Below are 21,319 nucleotides of genomic sequence, written 5' to 3'. Positions count from 1 at the left end.
GAGGATGTGCGCCTGAGTGGCGGGTTCTCCGTTGTTACAATTTGGACATGCGGGGTCGTATTCCCCGTTAGTAATTAGTGATAGCCTGGAGTGACTAAGAAATGAGTGGGTCTGTAATCTGCGCAGCAGGGTGGCTTGTGCTCGGTCGAGGTCGGGGTGGGGAGGCGGGAAAAGGCGTCGCGTCTCTTTGTGTAAATTGGTAATTTCGGCGAAAGTCTGGGGGGCTTCAGCGAGTGCGTCTAGATGCGTGAGACCGACCGCCCGGATTGTTAATCCTCGGGCAAGTTGGTCGGCCCCATCGTTTCCAGAGTTGCCCGCGTGGGCGGGTACCCAGACTAGGTTAATTTTGTGGTCGGGAGTGCAGCCGCGCAGGATGCGTGCAGCAGGAAGGCAGATGTAGCCTGCCGAGAAATTTAGAATTGCTCTCTTTGAGTCACTAAGGACTGTACGCGTACGCGGGTCAGCGATGGCGAGCGCTATAGCTGTTTCTTCCGCTGCGGTGGGGGAGGGGGCACGCACCGTGGCGGCGGAGATCAGTGTAGATTGCGGCGTGGTAGCACAGGCCACATATGTTGTTGCATCTTGCCTTGCCGCGTCCACGTATGTTGCGTGTTCATCGGTATGGTAGGTTTCATCGAGTGCCCTGGCTTTGCGTTGACGGCGCGCGTCGTGTCGGCCAGGGAGCATGTTTTTTGGTAGTGGTTTGACAACGAGGCGGCTGTGTACACATGTCGGGAGGGGGGCTGTGGGATGGGGATCGCCTATTGGGTTGACGTTTAACCGGTCAAGGATGAGATGGCCGTGATTTGTCCTGGAGAGGCGATGAATTTGGGCTGTCTTGTGTGCATCTATAAGTTCTGAAAGAGTGTTGTAAATCCCCAGTCCGGAATAATTTGAATCACCTGGCAGTATTTAACAAGAGCTGGCATGGCACTGTAAATAAGAAATTCTAAAATTTTTCTGAATATATATTCCGGGGTTCCAATTTGACCTGCTATTTTAAGGTAAGTAGCAGATCTCCAAAACCACGGTGTTTACGATTTAGTAGTGTTTCCCGATGCTTGTTCAACATACCTCTGGCATCGTAAGTCTTCATAGCTCAGAGGTCTTCGGAGATAGTGGTTTAGTGCGTCTGGCGTGTGATGTGATGTGTGATTTGACGTGGTGTGAATATGTTAACTGTAATATTGAGATGAAAGAAGCAACTATCTGAAATTGTAATGCCGTGTGTATGTCAATGTACACTTTTAAAGATCCAGCATTGTCCAACCGCAGCCCGCGATTGAAAGGTAAGGTACTCCAAAGTGACGATATAAGGTCGTGAGCAGGATAATATAGACTATATATCCACGTTCAAATGATTAAACTGCGTTGTGTAAAGGAAATGAAAGATTTTGCTGCTTTTATGTGCTAGAGCGAAATAAATATTACTTGTAATTACATAAATCGTCAATAGACATTCATTTGTAAACGTGTGAGGAGCCTTTGTCCTCGAAAGCCTGATTGACGTTGTTGTGTCTCCTGCTTCATGTTACTTGCTGCACACTGTTATTCATCTCTTTGCTCACTAACTATATTTCTGAAGCAAGAGCACATGTGCGGATCGCAGTAAAGTACACGCTCTACACATAGTACGAAACATGCAGCCCTTCGAATAGATATCAGCTCAGCCCGAATTTCAAGGACAAAAAACATCCTGGAAGCGTTCAATAATTCAAAACGAAAATTTCCGTAGTAGATATTGACGTTCAGCGTATTGCTTGCTACAGTCAATACCTATGTTGCTGTTACCATCAATGGACAATTCAGCATCGTAAAATGACTAACTAAGCTTGCTCCATTTCCTTGGAGAAAATAGACTACATGACTTCTTAGAAGTTAAAAGACAGCCTTATTCTATGCTTCATGGCAAGCCTTCGAATAAAAAAAAAATCTAAGCATATGATAATACTTCGCACATTTTACACATTTCTCTGTTCTTATGGCTATCCTAAATATATCGTAAAAGGGAGATAGTGCGAAGAATCGTTAATAAGATATTCGAGGCAAAATGGCAGTAGCTCAACGTTTCCTAAAACATGCTTTTGATACATCTTATACAGCGGAATACACGAGAATGTTTACGATCGTGCTAAAGCCAAAGCAATCCTGCGGTGTGCTCTGCCGAAGCATGGTATACCCAGGTGGCCAGAATTACTGTTGAAGCTACGCTGAACGCTCTTGACGCATGAAGTGCGCAACCACATGAACATAAAGAAAATGACCGTCGCCACCAGCATCCTAATATAATATTGTTACGGTACGCAATGAAAGAGACGATGACGAAGTGCTGGGCATTGTCCATTTCGAACTTTCTCCACATCTGCGTCGAACAGAGTCGTGATCCTTCCCTGCGCCCCATTATTGATCACCTGCGCAACGACAGCACCGATCCTCCCATCAGTATGTTTGTGCTGCTTAATAACACATTATACCGACGCAATATGTGCCCAGATGGTGTAGACCTTTTGCTTGTTGTCCCGACACATCTACGCTCTGCTGTTCTTGCGCACCTTCATGATGCTTCTACAGCAGGGCACCTAGGAGTGTCCCGCACATACGACAATGTTCGATGGCGATGCTACTGGCCTGGCCTCTACCGCTCTGTTCGTCGCTACGTCGCCACCTGTGAGCTGTGCCAGCGCAGGAAGACCCCGTCTCTTCACCCTAGTGGGCCCCTGCAACCACTCGCAGTTCCAACTGAGCCCTTTTCTCGAGTTGGTCTCGACCTGCTCGGGCCATTCCCCACATCGACCTCAGGGAACAAATGGATTGCCGTAGCGACCGATTACGCCACCCGGTATGCCATAACCAGAGCTATCCCCACCAGCTGTGCCTCCGACGTTGCAGACTTTCTTTTGCATGACGTCATCTTGCTTCATGGTGCTCCTCGTCAACTGCTCACCGATCGCGGTCGCTGCTTCCTTTCTAAAGTTGTTAATGACCTTCTGCGCTCATGCGCTACGCGCCACAACTTCACAACGGCCTACCATCCACAAACGAACGGTCTTACTGAGCGCCTTAATCGTGCCCTGACCAATATGATGTCAATGTATGTTTCTGACCATCACCGTGACTGGGACATCTCTTTACCTTTCATAACATTCGCTTATAACTCCTCACGACATGATACCGCCGGATACTCTCCCTTTTATCTACTCTTCGGCCGCGACCCTCTACTTCCCTTCGACACCTTACTGCCTCTTGGCGATTCCTCCTTCAGTTACGCTTCTTATGCCATCGCCCGGCTGATGCCGCCCGTCATATTGCTCGAGACCGGCTTCGTGCGTCCCAGCGTTCTCAAAAGCACCGTTACGATCTCCAGCACCGTGACGCCTACTACCCTCCTGGCTCCCTCGTACTCCTCTGGCTCCCTGCTCGACGTGTAGGCATGTGCGAGAAACTTCTGCCCCGCTACGTGGGCCCTTACCAGGTCTTGCGGCAACTTACCGACGTGACGTACGAGATTATCCCTGTGAACCGCCACTCCCCGGCAAACCATCATCCAGAAGTCACGCATGTCGCTCGTCTCAAACCTTATATCTCGCGCTCACCTGTGTAGTCTACGCACCGGGACTGTGCTTCTTCCGCGGGGGGGTATTGTTACGGTACGCAGTCAAAGAGACGATGACAAAGTGCTGGGCAAGTAGAGAAAGACGACGCTGCAGCTACGTCTGGTTCTCCTGTGAGTGTGTCCCTGACGGTGAACTGTTGCGGCTACGACGTACCATCGCCTCCTAATATCTCGACGTGTCTCGTAACAATATACTTAAAATAAAACTGCCCCTGATATTTTATTGTACAGAAGTCTAAACTAAGGTAAAGAAATCTTAAGACCATTCTTTTTCTGGCTTCTCGAAGCATGTCGTGATAAAAACTTCTGATTAAGGACACTCAGCCTAGTCCACCTACTTAAAACTGCTGGCTATCGCAGCAAAGTTTCTATCTGATATTGTTCCGTTCACAATGTAGTCTGTCAGTGGCTTAGTGCCATAGGTAAAGTTAACGTGTTTCGCTTTCAATTGCCATAAGTTGAAATTCCAGGGAGTCCACCTGGTCAATAAATGCACGTACCTGCGCGTGAATGGCACGTTTAAATGCTATCTATCTATCTATCTATCTATCTATCTATCTATCTATCTATCTATCTATCTATCTATCTATCTATCTATCTATCTATCTATCTATCTATCTATCTATCTATCTATCTATCTATCTATCTATCTATCTATCTATCTATCTATCTATCTATCTATCTATCTATCTATCTATCTATCTATCTATCTATCTATCTATCTATCTATCTATCTATCTATCTATCTATCTATCTATCTATCTATCTATCTATCTATCTATCTATCTATCTATCTATCTATCTATCTATCTATCTATCTATCTATCTATCTATCTATCTATCTATCTATCTATCTATCTATCTATCTATCTATCTATCTATCTATCTATCTATCTATCTATCTATCTATCTATCTATCTATCTATCTATCTATCTATCTATCTATCTATCTATCTATCTATCTATCTATCTATCTATCTATCTATCTATCTATCTATCTATCTATCTATCTATCTATCTATCTATCTATCTATCTATCTATCTATCTATCTATCTATCTATCTATCTATCTATCTATCTATCTATCTATCTATCTATCTATCTATCTATCTATCTATCTATCTATCTATCTATCTATCTATCTATCTATCTATCTATCTATCTATCTATCTATCTATCTATCTATCTATCTATCTATCTATCTATCTATCTATCTATCTATCTATCTATCTATCTATCTATCTATCTATCTATCTATCTATCTATCTATCTATCTATCTATCTATCTATCTATCTATCTATCTATCTATCTATCTATCTATCTATCTATCTATCTATCTATCTATCTATCTATCTATCTATCTATCTATCTATCTATCTATCTATCTATCTATCTATCTATCTATCTATCTATCTATCTATCTATCTATCTATCTATCTATCTATCTATCTATCTATCTATCTATCTATCTATCTATCTATCTATCTATCTATCTATCTATCTATCTATCTATCTATCTATCTATCTATCTATCTATCTATCTATCTATCTATCTATCTATCTATCTATCTATCTATCTATCTATCTATCTATCTATCTATCTATCTATCTATCTATCTATCTATCTATCTATCTATCTATCTATCTATCTATCTATCTATCTATCTATCTATCTATCTATCTATCTATCTATCTATCTATCTATCTATCTATCTATCTATCTATCTATCTATCTATCTATCTATCTATCTATCTATCTATCTATCTATCTATCTATCTATCTATCTATCTATCTATCTATCTATCTATCTATCTATCTATCTATCTATCTATCTATCTATCTATCTATCTATCTATCTATCTATCTATCTATCTATCTATCTATCTATCTATCTATCTATCTATCTATCTATCTATCTATCTATCTATCTATCTATCTATCTATCTATCTATCTATCTATCTATCTATCTATCTATCTATCTATCTATCTATCTATCTATCTATCTATCTATCTATCTATCTATCTATCTAATCTATCTAATCTATCTATCTAATCTATCTAATCTATCTAATCTATCCATCTATCCATCTATCCATCTATCCATCTATCTATCTATCTATCTATCTATCTATCTATCTATCTATCTATCTATCTATCTATCCATCTATCCATCTATCCATCTATCCATCGATCCATCTATCCATCGATCCATCCATCCATCCATCGATCCATCCATCCATCCATCGATCCATCGATCGATCCATCGATCCATCCATCATCCATCCATCATCCATCGATCCATCCATCGATCCATCCATCGATCCATCCATCGATCCATCCATCCATCTATCCATCGATCCATCCATCCATCTATCCATCCATCTATCCATCTATCTAATCTTTATTCTCTCTAAATTACTATAGTCGATCTGCTGCTTGGCATGTGTCTTGCATTACTGTTTTGCATGCATGGTTATGGGGATTGATTAGAAATTTCAAAGTAGTTGCACCTTGGTGCAGATGCTGAAGTGAGGTCGAAAGCTATGTTCGGTAATTTGTCCGAGCGCCCTGAGGATATGTGAAACTTAATGCGGTAGGTGGCATACCGGGGGCAAATAGAGCTGTAGCTCGTACGTTTTACCTTATAATTGGCATACGTATTAGGATATGTGTTAGTATGGATGATGCGCCTGTTAATGGCCTCGGCAGTTTCAATTTCTTGTGTCGAGTGAGTTATTTACGCATCTCCAGCCTCCTGTATTCCAGACTATCCTCACATTCACTGGGTTGAGGGATGGATATGGGTTGAAATGGTGGTCCCCTAGCCTTTTCTCGAGTTATGCAATGCGCCACCTCACCTCCTTCAAGTCCTTCTTATCGAGGGATTCATATCACAATATAAACTTTTTGGTATTCGTCGGACGTAAGAAGTGCCGATGTCTTGTTGGAATTAGGCCTAGTGCGGTATATATAGCGCCAAGCCGAGTGGGAGTCTGTGGCTATAGTGGGTGAGATTCCCTCCTTTTCGGTATGTCGCGTAGCCAGGGAAATTGGTGCGGTTCCTGCACTGTGGATAGGATTCGTACAAATGAAGGCTTGTATAATCAATTTGAGCTGTGACTTCACAGCCACCACTGCGAACTTGTTTGTCTCAGGGTAGGCCCCTGTGTCCTTATGCAGGGATCTCTGTCCAGGATCTGGGTTTTGCTCTTGCCTGCCTTCTGCTTTGATGTCTGATGTGATGTATAGACAATGTTACGGACGCCACTGATCTATTGTCGCGGACGAGCAGTTGTAGGGATGCCTGACCTTGGATGGCCTGGAGGTTTTCCTCATGAAGCTTCTAGAGCACCATGCGACCCGTCGCTGTCGCAAGAATACGTTGTTTCTATCTTGTGAATAGGGCTTCCCTGAGCTCTTTAAACATTTTATGAATTTCTCGACCTAAGACTTCTGTAGTTGTCGGACATGGGAAGCTCAGAGCTGTTTTGAATGCTCCCCTTGGACGGGTATGCACATATAGCCTCGATTTCCGCAAGGTTGAGGTGGTGGCATGGTATGCTCTATGTGAGGCGACTCAAAGTTAGTGCAGTCACTACGGTGACAGTCTGTTCCTTTCTCACGTCCGTCAAGGGATGTGGTAGCCTTACTATCTTCGTGGAGAAGGCTTGGATGGTAGTTCGGTTTGGTTTGTATGGCATGGTCCACACAATTACTTCATTATACTCACATGTCCATGACTCGCATCTTGTCCGCCTCTACTATTGTCTAGCCTGCCAAGTAGAGATCAATCTTTACCGATAGAAATAAAAATTTGGCCTTGATTTCTAGTACAACCGACTTCACCGGGGTTCATTCCAGTGAGCTGGCGCTTGGAAACTGAGCTACCCTATCGGATGGCTTCTGTAGAGCTTCTTCCAAGAAATGTACCCTTTGATTGTCCAAATGGTTATGTCCTAAGTGCTTAAAGCAACTTATTTGTATATTGTTCCGCTCTCGGACCAGTCGCTTCATTGCAAGATTGAACGGAAGAGACAAAAGGATACCTTCTAGTTTTGTGCCTCAGTGGGATTTATTTATTTATTTATTTACAGAAGACTGCTGGCTTTATTGCAAATCCTTAAGCAGGAGTGGGTGTAAAATACACTTTGACAAAAAGAAAACCTCCCTGAGGTACACGCAACTCAGCACGCAATACCGAAAGAAACAACATTATACAATATTAGACGACGCCTGGCGTTAAAATGAGCACTGGGAAAAAAAAAATGAAAATGTTGAATGCTGCAATATTGTTACGAATTCCTAAGCGACTCCGTAAATGACTCCACAGTAGAAGCCTCTACAATATTCGCTTTGAGGACATTCCATTCCCGCACAGTACGGGGAAAGAAAGAATTCTTGTATGTTTCAGTGCGGCATGAGTATTCCTTCACTTTTAAAGAATGGTAGGATCGTGTCGAACGACCCGGGACGAGCTCAATGTACTTGCTGCTGTTAATTCCTAATTTGTTGGGAACAATCATGAACATATATTTAAGCCTCTCGCGGTATCTCCTGAGCTGAAAAGAATCCAAATTTGCTTTTTGCATATTTTTGCATATTTTGCATATTTTTATGCTCCGGTACCGGAAATGAAAAGAATGGTTAACAAATCCTTTTGAACGCGCCTGGTTTGCCGAATAATGCTGAAAGCTGCCGCAAGATGTCCTCGGCCCTCGGGGCCACTTGCAGCCAACAAATTAGGCAGGTTTTTCATATGTCTACGCATTCAGTAATTAGTGCAATGACATTCAATCACTCACGCTCACATTTGTGACTGTGCGTGACTAGCCATGAGAGTGAGTAGTGATGAGTGGGAGGTATTGGGCATTAGTGTAGGTAGTCATGAGAGTGAATGTGAGTGCTCAGCCACCCACAGACCTAACACGAATTACGGAACGCGTGGCCTGGGCTCCTGTCAGCGTAGCGAAGCTATAGCATCGGGTGAGATAACGCATTCGATAGGTTTGCTGCGGCTGACGATAGCTGGTATGCAGGTTGCTTTGGCTGCTTTTTTGCGTGTTCCTGCGTGCTCGTCATGGCGGTGTTTCTGCGCATTGTTGTAGCCGGTGTGTCCTCCCACGCAGGACAACACTCCTTATTTATTTACTTATTTACCTACAGCTCCCGATGAGGTCATTTTTGTAGGCAGGATACAGCTGCAAAGCATGCATAGTCGTGCAGATCACACTTTGATGTATATAAAAGAAAAGAATACAACAAATTCTAATACTGAGCTAATATAAAAATCATGAAAGCAAGAAAGACTTAAAAAACAACGCATATTGTAATACAGAACAATCGTATGCAAAAAATTGGAAAACGCACATCAACACAGCATATAAAAAAGAAAAAAAAACGCTAATTCAACAAAACCCGCGACAGAGCATATTCAAAAGAAGAGTGCGAGGCTAAGACAACTTCGTCTGGCAATTTATTCCAATCATGGATTGTTTTGGGCAAAATGAGTTTTCAAAGACTTTATGCGGCCCCGGTATTATTGCACCTTTAAAGAATGATCTAAACGGAAGGATAAATAGCTAGGAGCTTCCATGTATGAATATTTAGACAAACGTAATTCGCCTATAAAAATATTGCATAATAACTTAAGTGTAAGGTATTTGCGTGTCTTAAAATAAAGGACATCTTTTTTTTTTTTTTGACCATTTGGATGTCTTAGAGGAGCTTTTGGTGAAAACACATTTGACGGGCACAAGCCTTGCTCCTCGTTTTTTTTTTATTCGAGGAATTTGCCATCAGGTATAGTGAAAAGGGAGCGGGGAGTAGGAGGAAACTAGAATAAAGAGTGCAAACAGGTTTCCCTTAAATATTCGGATAGGTTGCCGATAAACTGATTGTTCAGCGTCTACTTCCTGTAATCACATTCACGGTCCCACCGCAGGCCTACTTTTCGTAGGTAGCACTGTCTCACCGATGCTCTAGCTGGGCAGGTCCACAATAGATGCTTCGCATCGCACAGTTTCTGTGAAGCACCAAAATGCGGGCCCTTTCGGTCTCTTGTAAGCGTTCGTGACGCCACCGATGATGCACAGAAGGGGTCAGAGCCGCTCCGGCCCGAATCCGGCGCCTAAATCACTCCTGCTCCGGAGTGAGATTACAAGGGGGGGGGGGGGGGGGGGGGTGCGAACACAGAAGAATTAGAGCGCGTGTTTACTGGCGCAAAGATTCTTTCTCGGAAACATGGGGCATGAGCGGATCTAGGGGAAGAGGGAAAGGTGGCGAGATGTGCTATGTGTCAAGGTGGGTCATTTTATCCACTTGGATATTATATAGACCGTGAGCATAACAGCGGACAGGGATATTTTTTGCAGAGCTGGTGAGTGGATTGTAAAATTTGGAATGTGCGCCGAACAGCCTTAAGTTGCTTAAGGGTGGCTAGGGAGTCAGTGTAAATGTGAACAGTATCAAATGTGGGTTGCAGTGGGAGGGAACTAATTGCGTTGTGTATTGCCTAAAGCTCCAATGCAAGGGGAATGCATGCATCCACGCCATACGTTGTGCGAGAGTTAAGATGAGCATTGGAGGGACTGTACACAACGGCAACTTCCTGCAGAGCTGTGAGTGATGCATCGGTGTATATTATGCGCCCTGGAGGCACATGCGAGGCTGATATCGGCGGCAAAAGCAGTGGAGCAAATGTCTGAGCTGACAGTACGACCAAGGAGGAAGAGTGTGTAAGCGATGGAGCTGGTTGGTTGGTTGGTTCACAGGAAGGGAAAGGCGCAGTATCTGTCACACTTGCTCTGTGGACACCTCAACCGCGCCGTAAGGGAAGGGATAAAGGTGGGAGTGAAAGTGGAAAGAGAGAAAGGGGAGCCGTAGTGGAGGGCTACGGAGCAATTTCGACCACCTGGGGATCTTTAACGTGCGCTGACATCGCACAGCACACGGACGCCTCTTCGTTTCGCCGCCATCGAAACGCAGCCGCCGAGAGAGAGAGAAATAACATTTATTGCACCCGTCAAAAGGTTGGTGAGGATCCGAGGCGAAGCTCTGTCCCAACCTTGTCCTCCCCCTCAGCCGTCGACCTGGATCCCTTGGATCTTAGCAGCGGCCAGGGCAAGACGGATGACTTCTCGTTGCCCTTTTTCGTCCTGCTTGAGAAGTAGTGCCTCCCAGGACTCATCTGTTCGGTCAGGTTCTCCAAATCTAGGACACGTCCATATCATATGGATCATGTCCGCTATGCCATCGCAACGTTTGCACCTGGGGCTAAAAATTTCCGGGTGCCACTTGCTGTAAAGCTGGGGGTTCGGGAATACTCCAGTCTGTAGCTTACGCCACATATCCTCCTCGCTTTTGGTGAGTTGCTTACACGCTTTTGGTAGTACTGATCTGCCTAATTTGTAATGATTTAGGATATTTTGGTAGGTGTTAAGGTCATCGTCGAACTGCAGGGGCTCCTCATCGCGCAAGGGGTACAGGGTTGCGCATAAGTCGTCACTGGGATCCCGGAATGTAGCTAATCCTCGGGCCAGTACGTGCGCTTTCTCGTTCCCCCTCAACCCCTGGTGCGCCGGTTTCCAAATGAGCGCGACCTGCTCTGCCGGTGGTGAACCACTGGCCAACACTCTTGCTGCTATGGCCGAAATGCGGCCCGCGTCAAAGTTTCTAATCGCTGATTTCGAGTCTGTAACTATAATTTTAACCTGTTGTGTTAGAGCTAGCGCGATGGCAACCTCTTCCGCCTCCGTTGTGGTCGAATTTCTGGTGCTGCAGCATACTACCGAGCCCCCGTCTTCTCTAGTTGCTACTGAAACACGTCCCCTACCGTTCGCGCATTGTGCGGCATCTGTATATAAGACGTCCTGTCTTCCCTCAAAACGGGCTTGCAGCGCTGTTGCTCTATCACTCCTCCGGCTCTCATGGTAAACGGGGTGCATGTTTTTGGGGAGCGGAGGTATTTTTAATTTGTCTCTAACCTGTCTAGGTGCTTTTTCTGTACGTCTGGAGCATGCTTGCGGCTCATACCCCAGTTTTTCCAAAATGCTCCGACCAGTACGACTGCGCAGCAGTCTCTGGTATTGTGAAGTCCTTGCAGCTTCAATGAGCTCTTCGAGGGTATTGGAGACCCCTAGTCTCATAATCTTGTTTGTCGATGTATTGGGTGGTAAACCTAGTGCCGTTTTTATCCCTTTACGAATGAGAACGTCAAGTTTCTCCTTTTCTGCCTTGTGAAGCCGTAAATACGGCGCCACGTAGACTATCCTACTGATTATAAAAGACTGGACTAGCCTAAGGAGGTTAGCTTCTTTCATTCCCGCATGTTTGTTTGCGATCCGCTTCAGGAGTCTACAGGTTTGACTGGTGCTAGCGTCTAGCCTCTGTATCGTTTCCGAGTTCCTGCCGTTGGCCTGAATTCGTAATCCCAGAGCTCTAATGGTTTCCACTGTTGGTATAACGTTACCGTTGACCCTGAGTGTTATTTTCGGGTTATCCTGCTTTATACGCCGACGATGGGGCGATCGCATTGACGTGAGAACGAGCGCTTCCGATTTCTCGGCCGAACATCTGAGCCCGATCGGTTCTAAGTATCTTTCTATAACTTCGATTGCCCGCTGGAGTGTCTGTTCAATTTCACCGTCACTGCCCCTGCACATCCACAGAGTCAGGTCATCTGCATATAATGTATGGTGTAGCCCTTGGATTTCGTCTAGTTTTGGGGGGAGACCAATCATGGCGATATTAAACAGCGTCGGGGACAACACCGATCCCTGTGGTGTGGCTTTATTTCCCAGTCGAATACCTTCTACTGTGTGTCCCCCCATACTGATAGTTGCCGTTCTATTGCTGAGGAAGTCGCGTATGTAGTTGTACGTGCGAACTACAACATCTAATGCACTGAGATTCTGCAGAATAGCCGAGTGCTTCACGTTGTCAAAAGCGTTTGACACGTCTAGACCAACGATCACCCTGGTGTCTACTGTTGAATTGTGTATGATCTGTTCTTTTAGCTGCAGCATGACATCGCATGCGGCCAAATGCGGTATAAATCCTATCATGGTGTTCGGATAGATATCGTTGTCCTCCAAAAACCGGTTCAGCCGGGCCTGAAGAACATGCTCCATTAGTTTCCCCACGCATGACGTGAGTGAGATCGGACGCAAGTGTTCGAAACCCGGCCGCTTCCCCGGCTTCGGGAGGAATACGAGGTTTGCGGCCTTCCATGTCGCCGGCAGCCGACCGGCCTCCCAACATTCCTGCATGAATGCTGCGAGGTGTCGGATCGACGCGTCGTCCAAGTTTCTTAGCATTCGATTGTTGACTCTGTTCGGACCTGCAGCAGTCTTTGTTCTCAGTCTATTTATTTCTGCCCGGACTTCGGCAACTGTTATCGGGCTATCTAGCTCTGGGTTTTCCTGGCCCTTATAATCGGGCATTTGTTGGCCTATATCCTCTGCACAGTTCAAATACCGGTCTCGGACTTGGGCTATGAGGGTAGCCGCGGTCCCATCAAAGGTATGTATTAGCCTGTGAATTTGCTGCCTGGCCTCCAGTTTAGATTTGTCGGGATCTAGAAGATGCCGAAGTAAGTGCCACGTACTTGCGTTCCCGACATTCCTGTCCAGTTTTTCACAAATGCTGCCCCAGTTTTGCCTCGTTAAAACAAGCGCATATTCTTCAATTTCTTTGTTGAGCACTGCCAATTCTCTGCGCAAGTTCCTATTCCCTCTTTTCTGTGTGAGTCTCGTTTCTAGATCCTTCTTCTTACGCCAGAGCCTGACCATGTGACGGTCTACTCCTTCAATGTCCTCGTCAACCTCCACCTCCTCCGTTGCTTCGTTGACCGACTGAATGACCTTTTTATTCCAATCGTCAATGTTACTTATGCCTTCCTCGTCACCTGTGCGGCCATTTCGGAAAGCCTCCCAGTTCACCAACGTTGCCTTTTTGGTGCGGACGACCGGTGGGCCGTTATCTACTACGATTTCTATAATTTTATGGTCGCTGCCTAAGTTTTCACCTGTGTTGCACCACGTGGCGTAAATGCAGCCTCCGGTTAGAGTTAAGTCCGGAGATGTGTCTATCGAAACGCTGTTACCCTGGCGGGTTGGTTTCAGGGGATCCGTCAGAAGCAATAAGCCATTCTGCTGAATGCTGTTCCATAGTTCGCGTCCTTTTACCTGCGTGTATCTATACCCCCATGCCGTGTGATGCGCGTTAAAGTCCCCTACTATCAACAGGGGTCCTCCTTTCGCGATCACTCGCGCTTTGGCGAATAGCTCATTGAAGTTGCATTGACGTTTTTGTCGAGGCGGGCTATATACATTGAGGATGAATAGACTTGAATTTTCTTTTTTGTGGGATTATCTCGATTAGTATATGGTCAACATTTGTTGTCCCGGTATTATTCTGCAGCACCGTTATATTCCTTTTGACAAGGGTGACCACTCGCGTGTTGTCATCTCGTCCCGCGTATGATTTGTAACTCGCTAGCTTAGCGTGCTTACTGCACTCCTGCAATGCGATTACTTCGGGTTTGTCAATGTTCGTCAAAAAAGTTTCCAGTTCCGCGCGTTTGCGACTGAAGCCCCTACAGTTCCACTGCCAAATGGTATCTCTACGGTGATGCAGAGCCATTTTTAATGTTATGAATCTCTTGGTAAACCAACTGAATTCTCTCGTCTCTCCTAGCCATTTCGACCCGCATCTCTGCCATAGCACTGTTCAGGCGTTCTAACGCGGTCATAACTTGTTGTTGGAAAATTTTGTCGTCGTCTTCTTTTTTAGCGAATCGTTTTTCCAATCCTTGGACGCGGGTTTCGAGATCCAGCTCGGGACCTCTTTTCTTTTTTGCTGCAGGAGGACTGTCCCTAGGGGTCTTTTCCTGTTCCTTCTGCGGTGCCTCCGCTACCGGCATTTCGGTCTCCATTGGTTGTGAAATTTTGCCTATCGCAATGATTTGTTCCTGCAGTGCCTTAACTTGCGCCTGTAACAACTGATTCTGTTTTTTTAGAGCCTGAACCTCCGCTGAGTCCTGAGAGTCACTACTCACTCCTTTTGATGGTGACTGCGGCGGTTTCTGCTGCTGCTGCTGCTGCTGCGGCTGTTGCTTTGGTCGAGAGCCCTCCATTATCGTCTTGGACGACGGCGGCTGCAGTCGCGGGAACGACGAGGAACGGGTTCTTGTACGGCTCTGGGACCGGTTGTGGGACTCACTACGCCCATCGCGACGACTAAAGCGGACCTGTTGCAGCTTCTTGGCCTCCTCCTCGGCGGCTAGCTTCTGTTTGGCTGCCTCCTCGGCGGCTAATTTTGCTTCCCACTTTCTGTTCTTGATAACGTAGGGTGTACGGAAGAGTTCTTTGCAGCGTCTGTCTCCCGTTAGGTGGCCCTTTCCACATAGGCGACATTGGGGAGTGCACTGGTGATCTTCGGGCGGCGATACCACCCCACAACCACGGCACTTAGGTTTTTCACTATCGCACACATCTGAGCGATGACCAAGTTCCCCACATCTGAAGCAAACTTCATATCTTTTTTTTTTGAACAATCGACATGGCATAAGCATGCCTTCAATCCTGACAAATCTTGGGACTTCAGGTTCCAAAAAGGTGATAATAATAGTGGAAGTCTTCCCCATCCGCCGCACCCCAGCGACCGTTGGGTTCTGTGGATCCTTCCTCAATGCTCTGAACAACTGTTCTTCCGTGAATGTATCACATATCCCATGGACGACTCATCGGCCGCAATCCTCCGGTGCGATCAGATTGGCCACCACTTCATGCTCCTTGTCATCGAGTTTAAAGCAACGGATTGCGGCTACCTTCACGCCTCGACTAAAGTCCAAGGAATGAAAGAGCACCGTACCTTGCTTTCCGTTGACACACCATGAGTCCAGCTCCGACCAGCTGATTCCGGCAGCCATGGCGAGGGCCTGACTAAGCAGCGGGCCCGACGTGCGTTTAATGACGGCTAGACCTTCACGAGGCCTAATAATCACCTTGATACCTTCTTCCGGGAACCTCGGAAGATTCATAGCTATTGACCGTTCAGCCAATTTTCTTCTAGTTGCTTTAGCAGCGCCATGAGCGGCTTCCCCGTTTGGAACGCGGTGTTGCACCACCTTGTCCTCCTTGGAATCATTCAGAAGCGTCCGCTTGGTTTTCGATTCAACCTTTTTCCTGAGCGTTTGTACCCAGGTGCTGTCGTAGTCTTCTGGATCGAGGTCAGTACCTTCTACGGTCACATGCATCGTCATTTTTGGTCCACAAACGCGGCGGTAGACCAGCGGTGAAGGGGCCTCCGGGCCGGTCTCCTCGGCCGAAGCCGCGCTAGGCCAAACGGGCGCTAGCGTTTCGCAAGTGTTCCGCACAAGACCGACAATAAAAACCAAACTGCTGCACTCACAGTCACAAATTCGGTGTCCACAAGCTCACGACGCCTTCCGACGCACAATGGCACCACTGAAACCAAATTCCGGTGAAAATTTCTGGCACATCGAGACAAAAAGCGTGGAGCCGACGCAAAACGCGTCCGCACTCCTCAGCCCCTGGTTGCCAACCTCCGCAGCCGCCGAGGTCGGGTTCGAACCCCGGAACTCCGGCACAGTAGTCGGGCGTCTTACCACTGCGATGAAGCTGAGGCGACATTTTCCGTGCTCTGCTTGTTTCACGCTGGTCGATGAGTTCAGCTAATATATTAAGTTGAGCATAAAGTTGTAGAACGGGAATGGGTGTAAGACGAGGGAGATAGGTTATGGCGCGCTTAGCCTCGCGTTTGATAGCTTCAAGGGAGCCTCATTGACGGCGGGTGAGGCTCTAAAATTGTACCTGGCACACCATCCGCGGATAAAGGATGGAGCGAACAAGCCGACCAGCAGCATCAGAACGCACTCCACCTGCGCGCATAGCTATGCGACGAATCAGACCACATGTAGCGTGAGCCGATATACGGGAAGTGTTTAGCCAAGGTGTTTCAGTCCAAGATGTATGAAGAAGGAGACCTAGCACATGAACACTTTTCACTTGGTGAATTTAAGAATTATCCGCCGTAAAATGAAAGGGGCTGCTTTCCGTAAGCCAGATTTGTTTCCGATGCGAATAAAACAATTTATTACACGATAAGGACAGACCCAAAACGGGGAGTTTAGATGATAAAACATCCAGCGCGCGCTAGAGTGCCGACTGTTGTACGGACGCATCTGGACGACAAGACCACAAGGCCACGTCGTCGGCCTACGCAGGAACGCGTACATAATACGTGTTTTCTAGGGCTCGGACAAGAGGCATAAAAACCACGTTAAATAATGTGAGGGCGAGGACGGAGCACTGAGGAACTCCCCGGTTGGAGGTAATGTAACCAAAAGGCTTCCCATGGACACGAATATTAAAGGTACTGTTTGTTAAAAAGGAGTGAATTGAGAGAAGAAAGCGATTCGGGGAGATCCTGAAGGGTGCTAAGAATTGCAGAGCGGAGGACGTTGTCATATGCCTTTGCGATGTCTGTAGCGATCACAGTACGAACCAAATGACTCTGGGGAGAATGATTAAGTACATCAGCAGCGAAAACTGCAAGGCCGTCTTCTGTTACAATGTGAGGACAACACCCGATTTGAGATTCTGGATAAAAAACATTTGATTCCAGCCACCATAACAATCGAGCTGCTAGAATGTGTTCATAAAGCTTACAGATTGTAGGTGTAAGGGAAATAGGGCGGAAGGCCGTTAGAGAAACTGGCGATTGACCTGATTTTGGTATTTACACAACAACAGAATGTTTTCACTATCCCGGAATAACTCCAGAAGAGGCGTCCGTGTGCTGTGCGATGTCAGCGCACGTTAAAGATCCCTAGGTGGTCGAAATTACTCCGCAGCCCTCGTCTACGGCTCCTCATTCTCTCTTTCCACTTTCACTCCCACCTTCCTCCCTTCCTTTACGGCGCAGTTGAGGTGTCCACAGAAAACAACTGAGACAGTTACTGCGCCTTTTCTTTTCTATAAACCAGTCAGCTTAAGAAATCAATCAGCGGAGGTGGCTCAGCTACAGAGCTAGTAGCAGGCCCGTGTAGTTTTTTTCCTTCTTCCTACAGTCGCAACAACAATTTTTGCACTCCCACCTTCCTCCCCTTCCTTACGGCTCGGTTCAGGTGTCCACAGAACAAGCGTGACAGATACTGGGCCTTTCTCTTCCTGTGAAACAGTTATTATTAGCGAAGTAATACTTTCGGATTAATAAAGGAAATCATTTCTCCGTTCTTATGTGTTATCCGGGGAGTGTTGGCTTCCTTCACTTCTACGTTTTAATGAATCTCAAACCTCTTTGCACTTGTTTGTACTCAACATTTATGCTTATTTACCTTTCTCGCAGGTGAATTCAAGCCTTTTACTGGGTGTGACCTTTTTGTTTGGGATCACCATATCGATGGCCGAATGGATCACTGCTTGGATATATATAATAATATTTGCAAAGGAGAGTCGCACAGAGTATATTGGTTAGGGATCTGTAAACATCATGATAGCTCTAACGCTAGACCACCTGCTGGAATTGATGACGAGGAAGAAAAGGGATGCTAAGTTATTGAGACCGATGCAGGCGATTATTTCTTCAGATCCCTGTTTTATACATACGTATACTTCCTCGTTCGGATGGAAAAGCAGCGAAAAGTATTAAAGCTCGTGTTTCCAAAGATGGTTTCTGGACATTCATTTCTAATGAATAATAAATCTCTCCATGCTCTTCGTAAAGACTCCCATATATATTTTATTTTGTATTTGCGGTTAAAGGTAAGAACAGCTTCATTGTAATCATTATTTGCTGAAACAATTACTAATATCAGCACAAGATATCCCACGAAGTGGCGTAAAATAAATGCGTAGCCAAGCAGCGGCAGAACAGGAGTGAACAGGTATAAAATAAGAGCATTCATACTATTAACAATAAATCACGTAATGTCGCGAATCAGTCGACATCGGCCCTCAATGAATGGAGCTGAGAGAAAGTTCTTGCGAAGACATGCCCACCTGACAGAGCTTTTTAAGGATGATGTGCAGTGCCACGGTCATAAAGCTGCATTAATGAAACACTTGTAGGACTCATTATTTCTTCTTGCTAGTCAATATTTGGCACACTTTAATGTCCTATTTAAGGAACTTGTGACAGAGAAATTATGTACCGTTATTCAGTTCTTTAAGGTGCTCCCTAGCATCTACTGATGGAAAGAAGCAGTTATTTTCAATGAATGCTTGAGGGATTTATGATTCGTAAAAAGTCGCAATACGTAGTAATCGATGTCATTTGGTATCGCCCCGCCGGGGTGGCGCTGTGGTTACGGTGCTCGACTACTGTTCCCAAGCTTGCGGGATCGAATATCGGCCTCGGAGGCAGCTTTTCGATGGAGGCGAAAAGCAAGGCGCCCGTGTGCTGTGCGATGTCAGTGCACGTTAAAGAACCCCAGGTGGTCGAAATTTCCGGAGTCCTCCACTACGGCGTCTCTCATAGCCTGAGTTGCTTTGGGACGTTAAACCCCACAAACCAAACCAAACCAAACAATTTGGCAACAAAATTCTCAACAAACCAATTTCCCAGACTTTGCGCGAATTTCTTCTCTATAAGATTAGGCACGTGCTCGGAAGAAGATGGTACTAAATGGCTTGAAACGTTAGCCAAGATTGTAGGATGAAATGATTACATGACAGGGCATGAAACGTTCCTGTTCATTAGAATATACAATGGTAATATAAGCCTCAAGCAGCGACTCGGCGTGAAACTTAAGTTGCGGAGGGCCAGGATGCATACAAGGCAAAGCGCCGTGCTAACACTTCACGTAATGAAATGCATCGAATCAGCACTATACTGTCGCAGACTAGATGCTGCTTTAAAAAACAAAATGTCGTATGCACGTTTCTGGAAATTAAATCTCTCGTATTTAAAATATATTTGCCCTTTCCTTAGTGACTTCTCGTGGCAGCAGCGGCAAGGTCGCTAGCTGACACCCATGTACATGTACATATACGTTCGCAAAAAATAATCAAACGAGATCCAAAACCTATTGCCAGCTGGAGGCCAGCGGCGTCGAGAGTGGAATGAGATATAACGTTTGGCCGGAAGTTACGTTGCTGTCCGGGCATGCGTGAGGTGCTCAGTGGGAGCCTGCAGAAGTCCAGGTAGTAGAGCGTGTCCGACAACTGTCGCGAATGAGAGTCTGATTGGTCGAATTCAAGTTGTATGAAGATCAGTGGACATAGTGAAGACGCGACGGCTTTTTAGCTACCTCCATATGAAAAATTCTTTAACGTAGTACAGCAGAGCTGCTGAAGGCTGACACAGCACAGCTGAAAAGCGATTCAGGCTCGATGGAGAGTGGCAACCAAATTGCTCGGCTTGCGGCGTTGATCACAGCTCGTTGATATCAGCTCGTGCAGAGCGTGATAGCGGTGAAAAAGTGATAGAGGCCCAGGCAACCTTTTGAGAAACAACTAAATTCTACTCGCCTTTTACATAGGTGAGTTCCTTTTGCGCGTTCATAATATCCTCTGTGTACGTAGTGACGATTAATCTTGTAGGTGGTGCCCGTACCTGCAGGCGCTCCTAGTTGGGGCTTTCGCATGAAGGTGCGCGGCTTATCTATCGAGAAGGCTAATATATTGTAAAGGCAGACTCGGTTTTTAAGTCCGCTCTGGGGTTTCAGTACTATGCGCTGTACACAATCCTCAGGACTGACACCACGTTGTGTAACTTCATGGCTTTGTTCTGCCGGTTTCGGCCACTTATCTTGTCAAAGAAAGCAAACCAGCCTTGAAAAATAGGTTTTGGACTCGCTGGTGATGGCTGGGCGCCGTTTTCCAAGAGTGTGATGGCAAGTGACGGACGTAGGCGAAGGGATAGCTGACAGGCTTTTGTCGGCGCTCATAGTTTTATGATCGCTCTGCTGCCAAGATCTATGAGATGCCCAGATAATTTAGACAGGATGCTGTGAGAGCTTTTTGAGCATAATTTTTACATACTTTATAAGTTCACAATAAAGATTTTGACGAAGAGATGATAAGATCGGCACCGCGTCGTGTGCGCTCCGCTAACAAAGCAACTGTTCTGCACAAAAACCTATCAAATTGCGGAATTTGGTTTTCGTGCATTCATCCGCAACCCTTGCAGGTTTTTGTCAAGCCCGTAATTGCTGTAATGATATTTTTCACGAGCTCGAAGTTTCCAGGTTCTGGCGGCCATGCCAGGCGTACATGGCAACGCTTATTCACGATGACGCAGTTAGAATGTACAGCTCAGATAAAGCCGAACCGTATCATAGTGGTCTGAATTTACCACTTGCTAGCCGAGACAAGCTCTTTAATTCACCGAATCATCAAGAATTGAGTTTAGGCGTTGATTTTGTAAGTTCTAAGGACGTTTAAGAAGGCCATGCCTGGATGCCGGATGACCGCCACTGTAAAATATAGTAAGACACCTCTACTAAGAATAATCAAAGCTTTGCAAGAGGCGAACAAGTCGGATCGCAGGAAAGGTTTGTGCTTCCCCGTTGCAGATACTACAGTAAAACAAACGAAACCAACTGCACTGCCGGTGTAGCTGGCAATGAATCAGCCAACTTCTCAGAAGAGGAAACGACTTCTCCGTGCGAAGGCAGACTACCAGATAATTATAATACCCATGAAAGGCATGACGGTATGAAATTTGTTTCCATGCAAT

At 45.9% G+C, this 21,319-nt stretch overlaps 1 protein-coding gene across 2 annotated transcripts in view; it reads left to right on the top strand.

The window, feature by feature from the left end:
- The window catches only part of LOC146208430 (uncharacterized), a 36,163-nt gene extending 17,816 nt beyond the window's left edge, over positions 1-18,347 (top strand). For both annotated transcript variants that reach the window (XM_084587274.1, XM_084587272.1), the window contains exon 5: positions 17,987-18,347. In XM_084587274.1, coding sequence (XP_084443400.1) covers positions 17,987-18,192 — 206 coding nt within the window. In that variant the 3' untranslated portion in view covers positions 18,193-18,347. The remainder of the gene's footprint in view (positions 1-17,986) is intronic.
- The last annotated feature ends 2,972 nt before the right edge of the window (positions 18,348-21,319 follow it).

Source organism: Amblyomma maculatum, chromosome 1 (genome assembly GCF_055883805.1).
Source record: "Amblyomma maculatum isolate TAMU_Amacu chromosome 1, ASM5588380v1, whole genome shotgun sequence".
Taxonomy (NCBI): Eukaryota; Metazoa; Arthropoda; class Arachnida; order Ixodida; family Ixodidae; genus Amblyomma; species Amblyomma maculatum.
Note: the sequence above shows the minus strand (reverse complement) of the source record. Positions and strands in the feature narration are given on the sequence as shown.